The sequence below is a fragment of the Phasianus colchicus genome, chromosome 34, assembly GCF_987193195.1.
Source record: "Phasianus colchicus chromosome 34, bPhaCol1.hap1.1, whole genome shotgun sequence".
In the NCBI taxonomy this organism is placed as follows: domain Eukaryota; kingdom Metazoa; phylum Chordata; class Aves; order Galliformes; family Phasianidae; genus Phasianus; species Phasianus colchicus.
This window is the reverse complement of record NC_143469.1, coordinates 1731130-1752808: the sequence shown is the minus strand read 5'-3', so window position 1 is coordinate 1752808 and position 21679 is coordinate 1731130. Positions and strand designations below refer to the sequence as shown.

Sequence of the window (21679 nt, the reverse complement as noted above, 5' to 3'; positions counted from 1 at the left end):
TGGGGACCATCCCTTTGTATCCCGTCCCCTTTGGTGCCACCACATCCCACAGGGGTTCCCTGTCATGGTGTTGGGTGACACGTTGGTGATGTCACCAAAGTGGTGACACAAAGGGATGGTGACAACCCCAAAGTGTCACCCAAATGGCATTGGGGAACCCCTGTGGGATGTGGTGGCAGCAAATGGGGATGGGACACAAAGGGATGGTGACAACACCAAAGTGTCACCCAACACCCTGATAGGGAAACCCTGTGGGATGTGGTGGCAGCAAATGGGGATGGGACACAAAGGGATGGTGACAACACCAAAGTGTCACCCAACACCATGGCAGGGAAACCCTATGAGATGTGGGGGCAGCAAAGGGGGATGGGACAAGAGAGAATGGTGACAACCCCAAAGTGTCACCCAACACCATGACAGGGAACCCCTGTGGGATTTGGTGGCAGCAAATGGGGACAGGACACAAAGGGATGGTGACAACACCAAAGTGTCACCCAACACCATGACAGGGAACCCCTGTGAGATGTGGTGGCATCAAATGGAGACAGGACACAAAGGGATGGTGACAACCCCAAAGTGTCACCCAACACCATGATAGGGAACCCCTGTGGGATTTGGTGGCACCAAAGGGGGATGGGACACAAAGGGATGGTGACAACCCCAAAGTGTCACCCAACACCATGACAGGGAACCCCTATGGGATGCGGTGGCACCAAATGGTGACATCTCCCAGGGCCACCAATGGGGTTCACAATACCAGCTCACTGACGGTGCTTAATCAAAGCCGGTTAATTGAAGCCAGCTTAATTGAGCCCATCCCATTCCCGAGATCATTTGCATAAGTGCAGCTTAACGAAGGCATCCAGGAAGAGGCAGGGATGGATAACACCCAGCCTGGCCCTTTTTCCCCCCAAGGGGGTGGGGGGCTGCTATGTTAATTTTGGGGCGCAGAACGTCACCAGACGGGTGACATTTTTGGGGTTGTCGCTTCCCCCCCTCGAGGCACTGTACCTGCTGGGTGACAAGGAGGTGACAAGGAGGTGACAATCAGTGTGGAAGCTCCCTGTGGGTTTTTTTTCTTTTTTTTTTTGCTCCCATTCAATGCAGGTCCCCAATGTTCCAACTGTCCCCCAATGCTCACCCCAGTCCCCGCTGTCCCCATTTCTGGGCTCACTGCCATTTGTTTTCTTGGTCACAGTTGCCCTTTGACCACCTTGGAGCTGCACTGCCCTTATTGCATCACCCCCCCCACCCCACAACCCCAACCCCAACCCCAACCCCCCCCCCAACTCCATCCCTGTCCCCATCCCTGTCCCCTGTGCTGTGCTGGGCACATCCTCAAACTGCTCCCAGTATCTCTGCACCTCCCCCCCCTCCCCCCCCCCCAACAAACTCCTCCAACACTCATAACCACCCCTGTGCCACCCAAGGACCCCCATTACCCCCCCCCACACCCCCTCCCCCAACCCTGCCCCATGCCATTCCCCCCCAGTGCCATTAACCCCCCCCCCCTTAGGACTCACATCACCCCCCCCAGCTCCACGCCAGCCCCCCCAGCCCTATGTCACCCCCCCCAGCCCCATGTCCCCCCCCAGCCCTACATCACCCCCCCCAGCCCCACGCCACCCCCCGCAGCCCTATGTCACCCCCCCCAGCCCCATGTCACCCCCCTCCCCCCAACCCTGCCCCATGTCATTCATCCCAATCCCACGTCCCCTTCCCACCCACCTCAGCCCTGTCCCATCTAATTCCCCCCCCCCCCCGGTGCCATTAACCCCCCATTAGGACTCACATCACACCCCCCAGCCTCATGTCACCCCCCCCACCCCCATGTCACCCTCATGCCACCCCTCCCAACCCCATGTCAACCCCCCCCCAACCCTGCCCCATCTCATTTCCCCCCTGGTGCCATTAACCCCCCCTTAGGACTCACATTCCCTCCCCCAGCCCCATGTCACCCCCCCCACCCCCATGTCACCCCCCCAACCCCAAGTCCCTCCCTACCCCCCAGCCCTGCCCTATGCCATTCCCCCCCCGGTGCAATTAACCCCCCCTTAGGACTCACATCCCCCCCCCCCACCCCCATGTCACACCCCCAAACCCCATGTCCCCCCCTACCCCCCCCAGCCCTGCCCCATGCCATTCCCCCCCCGGTGCCATTAACCCCCCCTTAGGACTCACATCCCCCCCCCCAGCCCCATGTCACCCCCCCAACCCCAAGTCCCTCCCTACCCCCCAGCCCTGCCCTATGCCATTCCCCCCCCGGTGCAATTAACCCCCCCTTAGGACTCACATCCCCCTCCCCCACCCCCATGTCACACCCCCAAACCCCATGTCCCCCCCTACCCCCCCCAACCCTGCCCCATGCTATTCCCCCCCCGGTGCCATTAACCCCCCCTTAGGACTCGTATCCCCCCCCCAGCCCCATGTCACCCCCCACCCCCCAGCCCTGCCCTATGCCATTCCCCCCCCGGTGCCATTAACCCCCCTTAGGACTCACATCCCCCCCCCCACCCACATGTGACCCCCCACCCCCCAGCCCCCATGTCACCCCCCCAACCCCATGTCCCCCCCCAGCTCCCCAACCCTGCCCCATGCCATTCCCCCCCCAGTGCCATTAACCCCCCCCTTAGGACTCACATCCCACCCCCCCAGCCCCATGTCACACCCCTCCAACCCCATGTCACCCCCCACACCCATGTCACCCCCCAGCCCCCAGTCCCAATGTCCCCCCTACCCCCCCCAGCCCTGCCCTATGCCATTCCCCCCCTTGTGCCATTAACCCCCCTTTAGGACTCACATCCCCCCCCCCAGCCCCATGTCACTCCCCACCCCCATGTCACCCTCCACCCCCCAACCCCATGTCATCCCCCCAACCCCATGTCCCCCCCAGCCCCCCAACCCTGCCCCATGCCATTCCCCCCCCGGTGCCATTAACCCCCTTAGGACTCACATCCCCCCCCCCCACCCCCATGTCACCCCCCCACCCCCATTTAGGACTCACATCCCCCCCCCCACCCCCATGTCACCCCCCCACCCCCATGTCACTCCCCACCCCCCACCCCCAAGTCACCCCCCCAACCGCATGTCCCCCCCTACCCCCCCAGCCCTGCCCCATGCCATTCCCCCCCCCGGTGCCATTAACCCGCCTTAGGACTCATATCCCCCCCCCCAACCCCATGTCACCCCCCCGAACCCCATGTCCCCCCCTACTCCCCCCAGCCCTGCCCCATGCCATTCCCCCCCCGGTGCAATTAACCCCCCCTTAGGACTCACATCCCCCTCCCACCCCCAAGTCACCCCCCCAACCCCATGTCCCCCCCTACCCCCCCAGCCCTGCCCCATGCCATTCCCCCCCCCGGTGCCATTAACCCGCCTTAGGACTCATATCCCCCCCCCCAACCCCATGTCACCCCCCCGAACCCCATGTCCCCCCCTACCCCCCCCAGCCCTGCCCCATGCCATTCCCCCCCCGGTGCAATTAACCCCCCCTTAGGACTCACATCCCCCTCCCACCCCCATGTCACACCCCCAAACCCCATGTCCCCCCCAGCCCCCCAACCCTGCCCCATGCTATTCCCCCCCAGGTGCCATTAACCCTCCCTTAGGACTCGTATCCCCCCCCCCAGCCCCATGTCACCCCCCACCCCCCAGCCCTGCCCCATGCCATTCCCCCCCCGGTGCCATTAACCCCCCTTAGGACTCACATCCCCCCCCCCACCCCCATGTCACACCCCCAAACCCCATGTCCCCCCCTACCCCCCCCAGCCCTGCCCCATGCCATTCCCCCCCCGGTGCCATTAACCCCCCCTTAGGACTCACATCCCCCCCCCAGCCCCATGTCACCCCCCCCAACCCCATGTCCCCCCCTACCCCCCAGCCCTGCCCCATGCCATTCCCCCCCTTGTGCCATTAACCCCCCTTAGGACTCACATCCCCCCCCCCACCCCCATGTCACACCCCCAAACCCCATGTCCCCCTCTACCCCCCAGCCCTGCCCTATGCCATTCCCCCCCCCGGTGCCATTAACCCCCCTTAGGACTCATATCCCCCCCCCCAACCCCATGTCACCCCCCCAACCCCATGTCACCCCCCACCCCCATGTCACCCCCCATCCCCCAGCCCCCATGTCACCCCCTGCCCCCCCAACCCTGCCCCATGCCATTCCCCCCCTGGTGCCATTAACCCCCCCTTAGGACTCACATCCCCCCCCCCACCCCCATGTCACACCCCCAAACCCCATGTCCCCCCCTACCCCCCAGCCCTGCCCTATGCCATTCCCCCCCCTGGTGCCATTAACCCCCCTTAGGACTCGTATCCCCCCCCCAGCCCCATGTCACCCCCCACCCCCCAACCCTGCCCCATGCAATCCCCCCCCCAGTGCCATTAACCCCCCTTAGGACTCACATCCCCCCCCCCACCCACATGTGACCCCCCACCCCCCAGCCCCCATGTCACCCCCCAAACCCCATGTCCCCCCCAGCCCCCCAACCCTGCCCCATGCCATTCCCCCCCTTGTGCCATTAACCCCCCTTAGGACTCACATCCCCCCCCCCACCCCCATGTCACACCCCCAACTCCATGTTACCCCCCCCACCCCCAAGTCACCCCCCCACCCCCATGTCACCCCCCACCCCCCAGCCCCATGTCACCCCCCAGCCCCATGTCACCCCCCTCCAAACCTCATGTCCCCCCCTACCCCCCCAGCCCCCCCCCACCTCGCTGCCCCCGCCGCCAGCGGCTCCTTCCGGAAGAAGCGCCCCGCCCACACCTGAAAGCCACGCCCACACCTGGAGGTCACGCCCACACCTGGAATCCCCGCCCACTTCGCCCACGTGGCCACGCCCCCTTTTCACCAGCTCCGTTCTTCCGGGGGCAGAGAGAGATGGCGGAACCGCCGGGATCACGTGACGCACTCTTCCGTCTCCGCTCACGCCTCGCGCGTGTCACGTGACAGTTCTGCCCCGCGCTGATTGGAGGATAAGAGGGCGGGTCGGATGGAAAACGGGCGGGGCTTGAAGGCGGAGGGGCGGGGCCAAATGAAAAAGGGGGCGGGGTCACGGCACCTCCCCGTCATCGCCCTACGTGGGGTCACCCATGGGGGTCTCATATGGGGGGGGGGTCTCATATTGGGAGGGGGGTCTCATATAAAGGAGTCTCATATTGGGGGGGGGGTCTCATATTGGGAGGGGGTCTCCTATTGGGGGGTCTCATATGAAGGGATCTCATATTGGGGGGAGGTCTCATATTGGGGAGTCTCATATGGGGGGGGTCTCATATGGGGGGGGTCTCATATTGGGGAGTCTCATATGGGGGGGGTCTCGTATGGGGGGGTCTCATATGGGGGGGGTCTCATATGGGGAGGTCTCATATGAGGGGATCTGATATGGGGGGGGGTCTTATATGAGGAGGTCTCATATGGGGGGGGTCTTATATGGGAAGGGTCTCATGTGAGGGAGTCTCATATGGGGGGGTCTCATATCGGGGGTCTTATATGGGGGGGGCTTATATGAGGGGGTCTCATATGGGGGGTCTCATATGAGGGCGTCTCATATGGGGGGGTCTTAGATGAAGAGGTCTCATATGGGGAGGGTCTCATATAGGGGGAGGTCTCATATGGGGGGGGTCTTATATGAGGGGGTCTCATATGGGAGTCTCATATGGGGGGGTTTCATATGAGGGAATCTCATGGGGGGGTCTCATATGGGGGGTCTCATGGGGGGGTCTCATATGAGGGGGTTTCATATGGGGTGGGTCTCATATGGGGGGGTCTGATATGGGGGGAGTCTTATATGAGGGGTCTCATATGGGGGGGTCTCATATAAGGGGGTCTCATATGGGGGGGGTCTCATATGAGGGGGTCTCATATGGGAGTGTCTTATATGGGGAGGGTCTCATGAGTGGGGGTTCTCCTATGGGGCCTCATAAGGGCTGGGGTCTCCTATGGGGGTTTCCCATGGGGTTCTATATGGGGAGGGTCTCCCATGGGGTCTGATATGGGGAGGGGTCTTTTATGGGGGTTTCCTCCTAGGGGTCTTATATGAGGGGGGTCTCCTATGGGCTGGGGTCTCCTATGGGGGTTTCCCACAGGGGTCACATATAGGGAGGGCTTCCTAAGGAGGGGGGGGTGTCATGGGGGAAGGGGTTCCTATGGGGAGGGGTCTCCTATGGGGGTCTCCTATGGTATCTCATACAGGGGGGAGTCTCATATGGAGGACTTTATGGGGTCTTAATTTTCTTTTTTGGGGGGGGGGAGGGGGAGGAGGGGTCTCCCATGCGGAAGCCTCATATGGGGAGGGGTCTCCTATGTCGGGGTCTCATTGAGGGGTCTCATATGGGGAGGGGTCTCATGTGGGGAGGGGTCTCCTATGTCGGGGTCTCAGGGGTCTCATATGGGGAGGGGTCTCATGTGGGGAGGGGTCTCATATGGGGAGGGGTCTCATATGGGGAAGGGTCTCCTATGTCAGGGTCTCAGTGAGGGATCTCATGTGGGGAGGGGTCTCATATGGGGAGGGGTCTCCTATGTCGGGGTCTCATTGAGGGGTCTCATATGGGAAGGGGTCTCATATGGGGAGGGGTCTCCTATGCCGGGGTCTCATTGAGGGGTCTAATAGGGGGAGGGGTCTCATATGGGGAGGGGTCTCCTATGTCGGGGTCTCATTGAGGGGTCTCATATGGGGAGGGGTCTCGTATGGGGAGGGGTATTTATTATTTTGGGGAGGGGGGGGCGAGGGGGGGGGCGGTCACATATGAGGAAGCCTCATCTGGGGAGGGGTCTCCTATGCCGGGGTCTCATGTGGGGAGGGGTCTCATATGGGGAGGGGTCTCATATGGGGAAGGGTCTCCTATGTCGGGGTCTCAGTGAGGGATCTCATGTGGGGAGGGGTCTCATATGGGGAGGGGTCTCCTATGTCGGGGTCTCATTGAGGGATCTCATGTGGGGAGGGGTCTCATATGGGGAGGGGTCTCATATGGGGAGGGGGCTCATATGGGGAGGGGTCTCATATAGGGAGGGGGCTCATATGGGGAGGGGGCTCATATGTCGGGATGTCATTGAGGAGTCTCATATGGGAAGGGGTCTCATGTGGGGAGGGGTCTCATATGGGGAGGGGGCTCATATGGGGAGGGGTCTCCTATGTCGGGGTCTCAGTGAGGGATCTCATGTGGGGAGGGGTCTCATATGGGGAGGGGTCTCCTATGTCGGGGTCTCATTGAGGAGTCTCATATGGGGAGGGGTCTCATATGGGGAGGGGTATTTATTATTTTGGGGAGGGGGGGGGCGAGGGGGGGGCGGTCACATATGAGGAAGCCTCATATGGGGAGGGGTCTCATATGCCGGGGTCTCATCTGGGGAGAGGTCTCATGTGGGAAGGGGTCTCATGTGGGAAGGGGTCTCATGTGGGGAGGGGTCTCATATGGGGAGGGGTCTCCTATAGGGAGGGGTCTCATATGGGGAGGGGGCTCATATGGGGAGGGGGCTCATATGGGGAGGGGGCTCATATGTCGGGATGTCATTGAGGAGTCTCATATGGGAAGGGGTCTCATGTGGGGAGGGATCTCATATGGGGAGGGGTCTCCTATGTCGGGGTCTCATTGAGGGGTCTCATATGGGGAGGGGGCTCATATGGGGAGGGGTCTCCTATCTCGTGTTCTCATATGGGGAGGGGTCTCCTATATGGAAGTCTCCCATGGTGGGGGAGGGGGGTTGCATATGGAAGAGATCTCCGGTGGGGGGGGGGGGAGGGGGTCTCCCAATGGGGGGGGGGGGGTCTCCCAATAGGGGGGGGGGTCTCAAAGATTCCCCCATAGAGGGGGGGCGGTCTCTCATGAGCTCTCCCGGATTGGGAGGGGGACCCAGCGGCCCCCCCCCCCCTCCTCCTCCGTGCAGGGAAGTGTCCCTCCCCCCCCCCCCCCTCCTCCCCCCCCCGGGGATTTCCTGCCCCGCCCCCTCCGTGACGGAGCAGCGGAGTTTCCTATGGCGGAGCCGGGACGGAATTTCTGCCCCCCCCCCCCCCCCCCCAACCCTCCACTCTTCCCCCGCAGCTCCCGACGCTCCGCCAGGAACGGGAAGAGCCGGGGGGGGCGCAATACCCCGAGGGGGGGGGGGGGGGGAGCGGCTTCCCGGCTGTGTGAGGCTGTGCGACCCAAAAGGGGGGGGGTGGGAGAGGGGAGGTGGGGGGGGGGCGAGAGAGAAACCCCCGCAATGGGAGACCCCCATAGGAGACCCCAAATATGAGACCCCTCCCCACCCCCCCAATATTAAACCCCAGGAGAGACACCGTCTCCTCCCGTAGGTCTTCATAGGAGACCCCCCCCACTCCCCCCCCCAACCACGAGATCTCTATGGGAGAACCCCCCCTCCTCCCCCCCCCCCACAGCCCCCCAGATGAGATCCCATAAAAGACCCTCATGAGAGACCCCCTCCCATATGAAATTCCATAGGGATTCCCTATAAGAGTCACCCCCCCTCCTCCCCCCCCTTCCACACTTCCATATGAGACCCTATAGGAGAGCCCCCCCTTCCATATGACACTCATAGACCCCCCCCCATGGGAGACCCCCCCCCACATATGAGACCCCCTCCCCTTCCATATGCCACCCATAGAAGCCCCCCATGATAGACCCCCCCCATATAAGACCCCATGTGTGACCCCCCCTTCAAATCCAGACCCCATACGCGACCCCCCTTCACTTCCACACCCCCCCCACAGAAGCCCCCCTACGTCATCCCCCCAATACGAGACCCCCAATGTCACATCCCATATACGACCCCCCCCATCCCCTCCCCCCACACTTCCATATGAGACCCTATAGGAGAGCCCCCCCTCCCATATGACACTCATAGACCCCCCCCCATGGGAGACCCCTCCCCACATATGAGACCTCATAGCAGAACCACCCCCCCTTCCCTACGCCCCCCATTTAAGCCCCCCCATATAAGACTCCATGTGTGACCCCCCCTTCCATTCGAGACCCCATACGAGACCCCCCCTCACCTCCACACCCCCCCCCCCAGAAGCCCCCCTATGTCAGCCCCCCAATACGAGACCCCCAATGTCACACCCCCTATACGACCCCCCCCATCCCCTCCCCCCACACTTCCATATGAGACCCCATAGGAGAGCCCCCCCTCCCATATGACACCCATAGACCCCCCCACATGGGAGACCCCCCCCCACATATGAAACCCCCTCCCCTTCCATATGCCACCCATAGAAGCCCCCCATGATAGACCCCCCCCCATATAAGACCCCATGTGTGACCCCCCTTCAAATCGAGACCCCATACGAGACCCCCCCTCACTTCCACCCTCCCCCCACAGAAGCCTCCCTATGTCAGCCCCCCAATACGTCACACCCCATATACGACCCCCCCCCTCTCCCCTCCCCCCACACTTCCATATGAGACCCTATAGGAGAGCCCCCCCTCCCATATGACACTCATAGACCCCCCCCCATGGGAGACCCCTCCCCACATATGAGACCTAATAGGAGAACCCCCCCTTCCCCTTCCTTACACTGCCCAAAGACCCCCCCCCATATAAGACCCCATGTGTGACCCCCCTTCCATTCGAGACCCCATACGAGACCCCCCCTCACTTCCACCCCCCCCCACAGAAGCCCCCCTATGTCATCCCCCCAATACGAGACCCCCCCAATGTCACACCCCCTATATAACCCCCCCCTTTCCCCTCCCCCCACACTTCCATATGAGACCCTATAGGAGAGCCCCCCCTTCCATTTGACACTCATAGACCCCCCCCCATGGGAGACCCCCCCCCACATATGAGACCTCATAGCAGAACCACCCCCCCTTCCCTACGCCCCCCATAGAAGCCCCCCCATATAAGACCCCATGTGTGACCCCCCCTTCAAATCCAGACCCCATAGGAGACCCCCCCTCACCTCCACACCCCCCCCACAGAAGCCCCCCTATGTCAGCCCCCCAATACGTCACACCCCATATGCGACCCCCCCCATCCCCTCCCCCCACACTTCCATATGAGACCCTATAGGAGAGCCCCCCCTCCCATATGACACCCATAGACCCCCCCACATGGGAGACCCCCCCCCACATATGAGACCCCCTCCCCTTCCATATGCCACCCATAGAAGCCCCCCATGATAGACCCCCCCCCCCATATAAGACCCCATGTGTGACCCCCCTTCCATTCGAGACCCCATACGAGACCCCCCCTCACTTCCACCCCCCCCACAGAAGCCCCCCTATGTCAGCCCCCCAATACGAGACCCCCAATGCCACACCCCCAAAATAACCCCCCCCCTTTCCCCCTCCCCCCCCCCCCCCTTATTTAAGCACCACCCGGAGGTGGGGACAGACCGGGGCGGCCCCTTTCCCACCCCCGGAGGCGGGGTCCCCCCCTTTTCCCCCCTCCCCTCCGTCCGGCTCCATCCCTCTATAAGCTCCGTTCCTCCGTTCTCCTCCCGCCGCCATGTCCCCCCCCGCGCCCCCCCCTCACCGCTCCTCCGTTCATCGCCGCCGCCGCCGCCGTTTCCTCCTCTCGGTTTTCGCCTCCGTCGGAGCCGCCGCGTTCGGTGCCGCCGCTTCCGCCGCCGTCGTTGCGCTCTGCGTGCTGCGAGGGGGGAACCGCGAGCAGGTGGGGAGGAAGGGGGGGGGCGTCCGTCTGTCTGTCCGTCCGTCTGTCAGTCCGTCAGTCCGGCCGCCCAGCTGTCTGTCTGTCCGTCCGTTCGTCTGCCCGTCCGTCCGCCCAGCCACCCACGTGTCTGTCTGTCCGTCCGTTCTTCTGCCCGTCCGTCCTTCCACCCGGGTGCCCACCCGTGTGTCCGTCCGTCCCTACGTCTGTCTGTCCGTCAGTCCGTCCCCCCAGCCACCCACGTGTCTGTCTGTCTGTCCGTCCGTTCGTCTGCCCGTTCATCCGTCCGTCCTTCCACCCGGGTGCCCACACGTGTGTCCGTCCGTCAGTCCGTCCGTCTGTCCGTCAGTCCGTCCACCTGGCTGCCCAGCTGTCTGTCTGTCCGTCCGTCCTTCCACCCGGGTGCTCACCCATGCGTCCGTCCGTCTGTTTGTCCGTCAGTCCGTCCACCCGGCTGCCCAGTTGTCTGTCTGTCCGTCCGTCCTTCCACCCGGGTGCTCACCCATGCGTCCGTCCGTCTGTTTGTCCGTCAGTCCGTCCACCCGGCTGCCCAGCTGTCTGTCTGTCCGTCCGTCCTTCCACCCGGGTGCTCACCCATGTGTCCGTCCGTTCGTCTGTCTGTCTGTCCATCCATCCAGCTGTCTGTCTGTCCGTCCGCTCGTCTGCCCGTCCATCCGTCTGTCCTTCCACCTGGGTGCCCACCCATGCGTCCGTACGTCTGTCCGTCCGTCAGTCCGTCCGCCCAGCCACCCAGCTGTCTGTCTGTCCGTCCGTTCGTCTGCCCATCCATCCTTCCATTCATCTGTCCATCTGTCCAGCTGTCTGTCTGTCTGTCCCTTCGTCTGTCCGTCCATCCAGGTGCCCATCCATGTGTCTGTCCATCTGTCCGTCTATTCGTCCATCTGTCCGTCCATCCATCTGTCTGTCCATCCAGGTGCCCATCCATGTGTCTGGCCATCTGTCTGTCTGTCCGTCCATCTGTCCGTCCATCCAGGTGCCCATCTATGTGGCTGTCCGTCCATCCATCCACCTGTCTGTCCATCCAGGTGCCTGTCTATGTGTCCGTCCGTCCATCCATCTGTCTGTCCATCCAGGTGCCCATCCATGTGTCTGTCCATCTGTCCGTCCGTTCGTTCATCTGGCTGTCCATCCAGGTGCCCGTCCATGTGTCTGTCTGTCCTTCCGTCCATGACTGTCCGTCCAGGTGCCCATCTGTCCGTCTGATCTGTCCGTTCGTCCATCCATCCGTCCATCTGTCCGTCCATCCAGGTGCCCATCCGTGTGTCTGTTCGTCCACTCATCCATGTCTGTCCATCCCGTCTGTCTGTCCATCCATTCATCCGTCCGTCCATCCATCCAGGTGCCCATCTGTCTGTCTATCTGTTCGCCCCCATCCAGGTGCTCATCCATGTGTCTGTCCGTCCATCCATCCATGTCTGCCCAACCAGGTGCCCATCCGTCCGTCTGTCCATCCATCCAGGTGCCCATCTACGTGTCTGTCTGTCCATCCGCCCGTCTGCCCATCCAGGTGCCCATCTGTCTGTCCGTCCTTTCATCTGTCCATCCCGGTGTCTATCTGTCCATCTTTCCGTCCAGATGTCAGTCCATCCAGATGTCTGTCTGTCCATCAATCCAGGTGTCTGTTCATCTGTCCGTCTGTCCATCTGTCCATCCGTTTGCCCATCCAGATGTCCACCTGCCTGCCTGTCCATCTGTCCATCCAGGTGGCTGTCTGCTTGTCTGTCTGCTTGTCCCTCTGTCTGGCCAACTGCCCGGCCGTCCAGTTGTCCCTCTGTCTGTCTGCTTGTCTCTCTGTCCGGCTGTCTTTTCATCTGTCTGTCAGTCAGTCAACTGTCAGTCTGTCTGTCCACCTGGTTGTCCACCTGCCGTCTGTCCGTCCTTCTGATTATTCCTGCCTGTCCGCCCAGTTGTTCCTTTGTCTGTCTGTCTGGTTGTTCGACTGTCCCTCCATCTGATTGTCCATCTGTCTGTCCATCCGGTTGTCCCTCCATCCAGCGGTCTGTCCATCTCTGCCTGTTCCTCTGCCTGCCTGTCTGTCTGTCCGTCTGGTTATCCTTCTCTCTGTCCGTCCAGCTGTCCCCCTGTCCAGCTGTCTGTCCACCCGGTTGTTCCTCTGTCCGTCTGTCTGTCTGGTTGTCTGTTTGCCCAGTTGTCCGCCTGTCTGGGTGCCGCTTTGTCCAGCTGTCCATCCAGGTGTCTGTCTGTCCTGTCATCCCTCTGTCCATCCGTTTGTCCACCCACTTGCCCATCTTTCTGTCTGTCCAGGTGTCTGTCTGTCTGTCTGTCTGTCTGTCCAGTTTGGCATCCATCTGCGTGTCCCCGTTGTCCGTCTTTCTGTCCAGCTGTCCGTCCGTCCGGGTCTCCGCCCGTCTGGGTGTCCATGCGCGTGTCCGTCTTTCCATCCATCCAATTGTCCGCGCAGCTGTCCGCCTGTCTGTCTGTCCGTCTGTCTGTCCAGCTCTCCATCCACCCATGGGAGAGTCCGTCTGTCTGTCCGTCTGTCCGTCTGCCCACCACTCCCCCTTCCTGTTACCCGTTCGTCCACACGTCCGTCTGTCTGTCTGTCCATCCCACACCCTTCCAGCTGTCCATTCGTCCGTCCGTCCGTCCGGGGTGGGAGCAATGTTGGGGGGGGGCACAAAATCTGCCTTCATCCCAAAAGAACCAACCTTCCCCTCCCCCCCCCCCCCCATTCAAATCTATGGCTCACTCTCCTTCCATTGGGGACCCCCCCCCAAAATACCGTTGTGTCCCCCCCCCCCAAATCTCTGGCTCACTCCCTTTCCCTTGGGGACCCCCCCAAAAACCATCCCTCCCTCCCCCCCCCCAAAATCTATGGCTCACTCTCCTTCCATTGGGGACCCCCCCCAAAAACCATCCCCCCTCACTCCCCCAAAATCTATGGCTCACTCCCCTTGGAGACCCCCCCCAAAATACCGTTGTCCCCCCCCCAAATCTATGGCTCACTCCCCTTCCCTTGCCCCCCTCCCCAAAAACCATCCCCCTTCTCCCCCCCCCCCAAAATCTCTGGCTCACTCCCTTTCCCTTGGAGACCCCCCCCAAAAACCATCCCCCCTCTCCCCCCAAATCTATGGCTCACTCCCTTTCCATTGGGGACCCCCCCAAAATACCATCCCCCCCCCCCAAAATCTATGTCTCACTCCCCTTCCATTGGAGACCCCCCCCAAAAATCATCCCCCCTCTCTCCCCCAAAATCTATGGCTCACTCCCCTTCCCTTGGGGACCCCCCCCAAATCTTTGACTCACTTCCTTTCCCTTGGGGACCCCCCCAAAATCCATCCCCCCCTCCACCCCAACCCCCCCCCCCCAAATCTCTGGCTCACTCCCCTTCCCTTTGGGGACCCCCCCATAATACCATCCCCCCCCCCCCAAATCTATGTCTCACTCCCCTTCCCTTGGGGACCCCCCCAGATCTCTGACTCACTTCCTTTCCCTTGGGGACCCCCCCAAAATCCATCCCCCCCCTCCCCCCCAAAACCCCCCCCCCAAATCTCTGGCTCACTCCCCTTCCCCTTGGGGACCCCCCCCAAAATACCATCCCCCCCCACCCCCCAAATCTATGGCTCACTCCCTTTCCATTGGGGACCCCCCCAAAAACCATCCCCCCCTCCCCCCCCAAAAAAACTATGGCTCGCTCCCCATCCATTGGGGACCCCCCCAAAAAAACGTTGTCCCCCCCAAAATCTTTGGCTCACTCCCCTTCCATTGGGGACCCCCCCAAAATACCATCCCCCCCCCCCCAAAATCTATGGCTCACTCCCCTTCCCTTGGGGACCCCCCCCAAATCTCTGACTCACTTCCTTTCCCTTGGGGACCCCCCCAAAATCCATCCCCCCCGCCCCCCCAAACCCCCCCCCCCAAATCTCTGGCTCACTCCCCTTCCCCTTGGGGACCCCCCCAAAATACCACCACCCCCCCCCCCCAAAATCTATGTCTCACTCCCCTTCCCTTGGGGACCCCCCCAAAATACCTCCTGGTGTTGGAAAGTCCCCAAATCCCGACTTCCCCATCAGCACCGGAGGAGGGAGGGAGGTGGGGGTTGGGGGGGGGGGGGGGGTGGAGAGGAGTATTTTGGGGAGGGGGGGGGCACGACACACCCGAAATGAATGGGGACACCTCGTTCCTTCCACTGACTCCTTCCTTTCCCCCCCCCCCCCTCCCCAAAGCAGAGTGCCACGGCTGCCCACGTGTTGCTGAGTGCTGGTAAGTGCTGTGGGGATATTTGGGGGGGGGGGAAATTTGGGGGCGGGGACATTTGGGGGCAGGGACATTTAGGGGGTTAGGGACATTGGGGGGCAGGGATATTTGGGGTGGGGGGACATTAGGGTGTAGTGACGTTAGGGATGGGGATATTAAAGGGGGGAGATGTTTGCGCCGGGGGGGGGGGAGGCGTTTGGGGGTGGGGAAATTGAGGGGTGGGGACATTTTGGGGGGGTGGGGACATTTGGGGATGTTGAGGACGGCGATGTCACCTCCCGTCATCTCGAAAGCGTCGCGCGTGGGTTCCCCGTTCTGACCTCAGAAAGGAAACAGACGTCCCCAAAATGGAGCATCCGGGGGTGGCACGGGGAGGGGGGGGGACGGACGGACAGACGATTGTCCCCAAAGTGGAGCATCTGGTGGGTGGCACCGGGGAGACGATTGTCCCCAAAGCGTCACGGAGTGTCCCCAGGGTGTCACGGAGAATCCCGGGTGCCCCCTGTGGTCCCCATGGCGACACGGAGCATCCTTGGTGCCCCTGGTTGCCATGGTGACGGGGAGCATCCCTGGGAGAGCCCTGTTCCTTATAGGGTCACACCGTGTCACTGGCAGCACCCTGTTCCTTATAGGGTCACCCCACGTCCCTGGGTGCACCCTGTTCCTAATAGGGTCACCCCGTGTCACTGGGAGCACCCTGTTCCTTATAGGGTCACCCCGTGTCCCTGGGAGAGCCCTGTTCCTTATAGGGTCACCCTGTGTCCCTGAGAGCACCCTGTTCCTTATAGGGTCACCCTGTGTCACTGGCAGCACCCTGTTCTTAATAGGGTCACCCTGTGTCCCTGGGAGCACCCTGTTCTTAATAGGGTCACCCTGTGTCCCTGGGAGCACCCTGTTCTTAATAGGGTCACCCTGTGTCCCTGGGAGCACCCTGTTCCTTATAGGATCATCCCACATCCCTGGGTGCACCCTGTTCCTAATAGGGCCATCCCACATTCCTGGGAGCACCCTGTGACGGGGAGCATCCCTGGGAGAGCCCTGTTCCTAATAGGGTCACCCCGTGTCCCTGGAAGCACCCTGTTCCTTATAGGGTCACCCTGTGTCACTGGCAGCACCCTGTTCCTTATAGGGTCACCCTGTGTCCCTGGGAGCACCCTGTTCTTAATAGGGTCACCCTGTGTCCCTGGGAGCACCCTGTTCCTTATAGGATCATCCCACATCCCTGGGTGCACCCTGTTCCTTATAGGGTCATCCCACATCCCTGGGAGCACCCTGTTCCTTATAGGGTCACCCCACGTCCCTGGGAGCACCCTGTTCCTTATAGGGTCACCCCATGTCCCTGGGTGCACCCTGTTCCTTATAGGGTCACCCCGTGTCACTGGCAGCACCCTGTTCCTAATAGGGTCACCCTGTTTCCCTGGGTGCACCCTTTTCCTAATAGGATCACCCCACATCCCTGGGAGCAGCCTGTTCCTAATAGGGTCACCCCATGTCCTTGGGTGCACCCTGTTCTTAATAGGGTCACCCCGTGTCACTGGCAGCACCCTGTTCCTAATAGGGTCACCCTGTGTCCCTGGGTGCACCCTGTTCCTTATAGGGTCACCCTGTGTCCCTGAGAGCACCCTGTTCCTTATAGGATCATCCCACGTCCCTGGGTGCACCTTTTCCTAATAGGGTCACCCCACATCCCTGGGAGCACCCTGTTCCTTATAGGGTCATCCCACGTCCCTGGCAGCACCCTGTTCTTAATAGGGTCACCCCATGTCCTTGGGAGCACCCTGTTCCTTATAGGGTCACCCCACGTCCCTGGGAGCACCCTGTTCTTAATAGGGTCACCCTGTGTCCCTGGGTGCACCCTGTTCCTAATAGGGTCACCCCACGTCCCTGGGTGCACCTTTTCCTAATAGGGTCACCCCACGTCCCTGGGAGCACCCTGTTCCTTATAGGATCATCCCACGTCCCTGGGTGCACCCTGTTCCTTATAGGGTCACCCCACATCCCTGGGAGCACCCTGTTCCTTATAGGGTCACCCTGTGTCACTGGCAGCACCCTGTTCTTAATAGGGTCACCCTGTGTCCCTGGGAGCACCCTGTTCCTTATAGGATCATCCCACATCCCTGGGTGCACCCTGTTCCTAATAGGGCCATCCCACATTCCTGGGAGCACCCTGTTCCTTATAGGGTCACCCCACGTCCCTGGGAGCACCCTGTTAATAATAGGGTCACCCTGTGTCCCTGGCAGCACCCTGTTCCTTATAGGGTCACCCTGTGTCCCTGGGAGCACCCTGTTCCTTATAGGATCATCCCACATCCCTGGGTGCACCCTGTTCCTAATAGGGCCATCCCACATTCCTGGGAGCACCCTGTTCCTTATAGGGTCACCCCACGTCCCTGGGAGCACCCTGTTAATAATAGGGTCATCCCACATCCCTGGGAACACCCTGTTCCTTATAGGGTCACCCTGTGTCCCTGAGAGCACCCTGTTCCTTATAGGGTCACCCTGTGTCCCTGGGAGCACCCTGTTCCTAATAGGGTCACCCCACGTCCCTGAGAGCACCCTTTTCCTTATAGGGTCACCCCACATCCCTGGGAGCACCCTGTTCCTAATAGGGTCACCCCATGTCCCTGGGAGCACCCTGTTCTTTATAGGATCATCCCATGTTCCTAGGAGCACCCTGTTCCTGATAGGGTCACCCCACGTCCCTGGGAGCACCCTGTTCCTTATAGGGTCACCCTGTGTCCCTGGGTGCACCCTGTTCCTTATAGGGTCACCCCACGTGGGTCCCAATCCCTGCCCCCAGCTTCACTGTTGGTGCCATCAGCTCAAAGATTTGGGGACATCATTGACCTCCATGTCCAGGGATTTGGGGACATTAACCCCACACCCCTGCCCCCTACCTTCACTCGTGGTGCCATCAGGACCCCATGATCCCCACATCCCTGCCCCCTACATTTACGGGCAGTGCCATTGTGACCCTATTAATCCATATCCCTGCCCTCAGCTTCACTGTTGGTGCCATCAGCTCAAAGATTTGGGGACATCGTTGACCTCCGTGTCCAGGGATTTGGGGACATTAACCCCACATCCCTGCCCCCTACCTTCACTCGTGGTGCCATCAGGACCCCATTAACCCCAATCCCTGCCCCCTACATTCAATGGTGGTTCCATCAGCTCAAAGATTTGGGGACATCGTTGACCTCCGTGTCCTGGGATTTGGGGACCTTAGCCCCAATCCCTGCCCCCTACCTTCACTCGTGGTGCCATCAGGACCCCATGAACCCCAATCCCTGCCCCCTACATTTACTGGCAGTGCCATTGTGACCCTATTAATCCATATCCCTGCCCTCAGCTTCACTGTTGGTGCCATCAGCTCAAAGATTTGGGGACATCATTGACCTCCATGTCCAGGGATTTGGGGACATTAACCCCACATCCCTGCCCCCTACATTCACTGGCGGTGCCATCAGGACCCCATGAACCCCACATCCCTGCCCCCTACGTTCACTAGTGGTGCCATCAGGACCCCATGAACCCCAATCCCTGCCCCCTACATTCAATGGTGGTTCCATCAGCTCAAAGATTTGGGGACATCGTTGACCTCCGTGTCCAGGGATTTGGGGACCTTAACCCCAATCCCTGCCCCCTACCTTCACTCGTGGTGCCATCAGGACCCCATGAACCCCAATCCCTGCCCCCTACATCTACTGGCAGTGCCACTGTGACCCCATAAACCCCATATCTCCACCTGCAGCATCCCTCACGGTGCCGTCGGGACCCAACTGGCGCTACGAAGAAGGCATCAACGGAGTCTTCCTCAGCGGCGACGTTCAGGCGACAGCCCGCGGGCTGCAGGTGGCATCGGGGGGACTCTACCTCCTGTACGGCCAATTTGCTGTCACCTGCACGGCCACCTCTTGTCCCCCTGGCAATGTCACCCTCCAGCTGCACCGCGCCGGTTCCACCCATCCCTTGTTGGCCGTACCATTGGCCTTACCCGACGGCTCCGGATCCGGCCCAACACGTTCGGGTTTGGCACAAGCTGTGGGGCAGCTGCAACCCGGAGACGTCCTCAGCTTTCGGATGGTTGGGGACATCCAAGGGGACGAGTGGCAGATGGCACAGGACGAGAGGGAAGGAAATTTCGTGGGGCTGTTGCGCATCGCCGGGGGGTGACGAGTGGGGAGCGTCCGTGGAGTGGAGGTGGAGTGCAAAGGGGGGACTGGAAGGAATTGGGGGTGGTGGCAGCCCCACGGTTGGAGGTTTGGAGATGTCAAGGGACGTCGCTGGCCTCAGTGATTGGAGATATTTGGATCCCAATGCCCAGAGATTTGGGGACGTCAAGGGACATCGTTGACCTCCGTGTCCACAAATTTGGGGACATCAAGGGGCATTGCCAACTCCTTGGCTGCGTGTTTGGATCCCAGGACCCACGTGTCCAAAGATTTGGGGAAGTCAGGGGACATCGTTGACCTCCGTGTCCAGAGATTTGGGGACATCAAGGGACATTGCTGACCTCCATGTCCAGAATTTTGGGGACATCAAGGGACATCGTTGACCTCCGTGTCCAGAGATTTGGGGACATCAAGGGACATCGTTGACCTCCGTGTCCACAAATTTGGGGACATCAAGGGGCATTGCCAACTTCTTGGCTGTGTGTATGGATCCCAGGACCCACGTATCCAAAGATTTGGGGACATCAGGGGACATTGTTGACCTCCGTGTCCACAAATTTGGGGACATCAAGGGACATTGCTGACCTCCGTGTCCAAAGATTTGGGGACATCAAGGGACATTGCTGACCTCTGTGTCTGGAGATGTGGGTCCCGAGACCCCAATGTGTGGAGATTTGGGGACATCACTGACTTCCATGCTCAAAGATTTGGGGACATCAAGGGACATCGTTGACCTCCATGCCTGGAGATTGGAATCCCAAGACCCCGATGCCCAGAGATTTGGGAACATCAGGACACACTGTTGACCTCTATGGCCAAAGACCCGTGTCCCCAAACTGGCCATTTGGTGACAACGGTGTCCTCTATATCCGGAGATTTGGGGACATCGAGGGACAATTTCAGCCCCCCCACCACGCTGACAATTTGGTGCTGGAGCCCCCCCCCATGGCTCAGAGATTTGGGGACAATGAGGAACCTCGCAGACCGACCCCATGCTGGATATTTGGGGACATCACTGATTCCCATTTTGGGGACATCGGGGACCATGGAACCCCCCTCCATGCCTGGAAGCATTGGGGGGGTCCCCGCTAACCCCTCCCCCCAGCTGGTCTGGGGGGGGGGGGAGGAGTTCCCCTCCCCCCCCTAAGTTATTTTCTGGTGCTCAGAGCCACTTTATTTATTAATTAATAAATTTATTTATGGTTCTCCAAAGTGGGTTGATTTCCACCAAAAAAGGGGAATTCCTTGGTGGGGGGGGGGGAGGGGGATCTCTGTGCTCCCTCCGCTGTGAGGGGACCGGAGTGGTGCCACAGTGTCACTCTGTGCTTGGGGACATCGATGGCCCTGTGTCCCCAGGGGCTACCGGGGGGTCCCTGCCCCCAGGAATGGAGGGGAGGGGGTGGCACTGCTGTCTGTGTGGCTCCAGAGTGTCTTCAGCTGGGGACAGCTTGGGGACAATTTGGGGACAGCAAGATGGAGGCAGCGTGGGGACAATTTGGGGGCAATGTGGGGACAATTTGGGGACAATTTGGGGACAACATGGGGGCAAGTTTTGGGCCACTTGGTGACAGCATGGGGACAATTTGGGGACAGAGAGATGGAGAGGCAAGATGGGGACAGCTTGGGGACAGTGTGGGGACCGTTTGGGGGGCAATATTGGGGACAACATGGGGACAAGTTTTGGGGCACTTGGTGACAGCGTGGGGACAATTTGGGGACAACTTTGAGGACAGCAAGATGGAGGCAACATGGGGACGCTTGGGGACAGCGTGGGGACGACTTTGGGGGCAACGTGGGGACAAGTTTGGGGCCACTTGGTGACAGCATGGGGACAATTTGGGGACAGTAAGATGGAGGCAACATGGGGACACTTGGGGACAGCGTGGGGACAATATTGGGGGCAATGTTGGGACAATTTGGGGACAGATGTGGTGACAACATCGGGATAAGTTTTGGGCCACTTGGCGACAGCATGGGGACAATTTGGGGACAGAAAGATGGAGGCCACATGGGGACAGCTTGGGAACAGCATGGGGACCACTTTTGGGGGCAATATGGGGACAATTTGGGGACAGCTGGGGGGACAACATAGGGACAAGTTTCGGGCCACTTGGCAGCAGCGTGGGGACAATTTGGGGACAGCATGGGGACAGTTTGGGGACAATTTGGGGACAGCAAGATGGAGGCAACATGGGCACAACTTGGGGACAGCGTGGGGACCACTTTGGGGGCAACATGGGGACAAGTTGGGGACAAGTTTGGGGCCACTTGGCGACAGCGTGGGGACAATTTGGGGACAGTTTGGGGGCAATTTGGGGACAGAAAGATGGAGGCAAGATGGGGACACTTGGGGAGAGCGTGGGGACAATTCTGGGCACAATGTGGGGACAATTTGGGGACAGCCGGGGGAAAACATGAGGACAAGTTTTGGGCCACTTGGCGACAGCGTGGGGACAATTTGGGGACAGCAAGATGGAGGCCACATGGGGACAGCTTGGGGACAGCATGGGGACCACTTTGGGGGCAACATGGGGACAAGTTTTGGGGACAAGTTTTGGGCCACTTGGCGACAGTGTGGGGACAATTTGGGGACAATTTGGGGGACATCCTGTGGGCACAAAGCTCAGCGCACGATGTTGCACAGCGTTGCACG

General features: G+C 60.7%; 2 protein-coding genes across 9 annotated transcripts in view; one reads left to right on the top strand and one right to left on the bottom strand.

The window, feature by feature from the left end:
- Positions 1-10594, bottom strand: part of HACL2 (2-hydroxyacyl-CoA lyase 2) — a 29453-nt gene extending 18859 nt beyond the window's left edge. Inside the window, exons 1-3 of one of the 7 annotated variants that reach the window (XM_090128567.1) lie at positions 10481-10594; positions 4810-4969; positions 1012-1063 (exon numbers count right to left, since the gene is read on the bottom strand). Coding sequence is in view for 1 of the 7 variants with exons in the window: in XM_090128572.1 (XP_089984698.1) it covers positions 1012-1059; positions 1870-1881; positions 4944-5077 (194 nt within the window). In the remaining 6 variants the exon portion in view is untranslated. Of the gene's footprint in view, positions 1-1011; positions 1064-1869; positions 1882-4718; positions 5093-10480 lie in introns of those variants that run through there. The other 6 variants (XM_090128572.1, XM_090128568.1, XM_090128566.1 and 3 more) reach the window with 6 other exon arrangements.
- Positions 10368-20147, top strand: LOC149913854 (uncharacterized). 2 transcript variants are annotated; one of them, XM_090128573.1, is made up of 3 exons: positions 10368-10618; positions 14824-14860; positions 18606-20147. In XM_090128573.1, the coding sequence occupies exons 1-3, from the start codon at positions 10454-10456 to the stop codon at positions 19025-19027; spliced, it is 624 nt and encodes a 207-aa protein (XP_089984699.1). In that variant the 5' UTR covers positions 10368-10453; the 3' UTR covers positions 19028-20147. The 2 variants fall into 2 exon arrangements, with proteins under 2 accessions (XP_089984699.1, XP_089984700.1); XM_090128574.1 differs by having other exon boundaries at positions 10372-10618; positions 14827-14860.
- Positions 20148-21679: the final 1532 nt, after the last annotated feature.

Bases quoted from the DNA above. Each gene is read 5' to 3' on its own strand.
- LOC149913854 (XM_090128573.1), top strand. From the start codon at position 10,454: ATGTCCCCCCCCGCGCCCCCCCCTCACCGCTCCTCCGTTCATCGCCGC. The intron at 10,619-14,823 runs GTGGGGAGGAAG...CCCTCCCCAAAG, and splicing joins GAGGGGGGAACCGCGAGCAG to CAGAGTGCCACGGCTGCCCA. The intron at 14,861-18,605 runs GTAAGTGCTGTG...CTCCACCTGCAG, and splicing joins CCACGTGTTGCTGAGTGCTG to CATCCCTCACGGTGCCGTCG.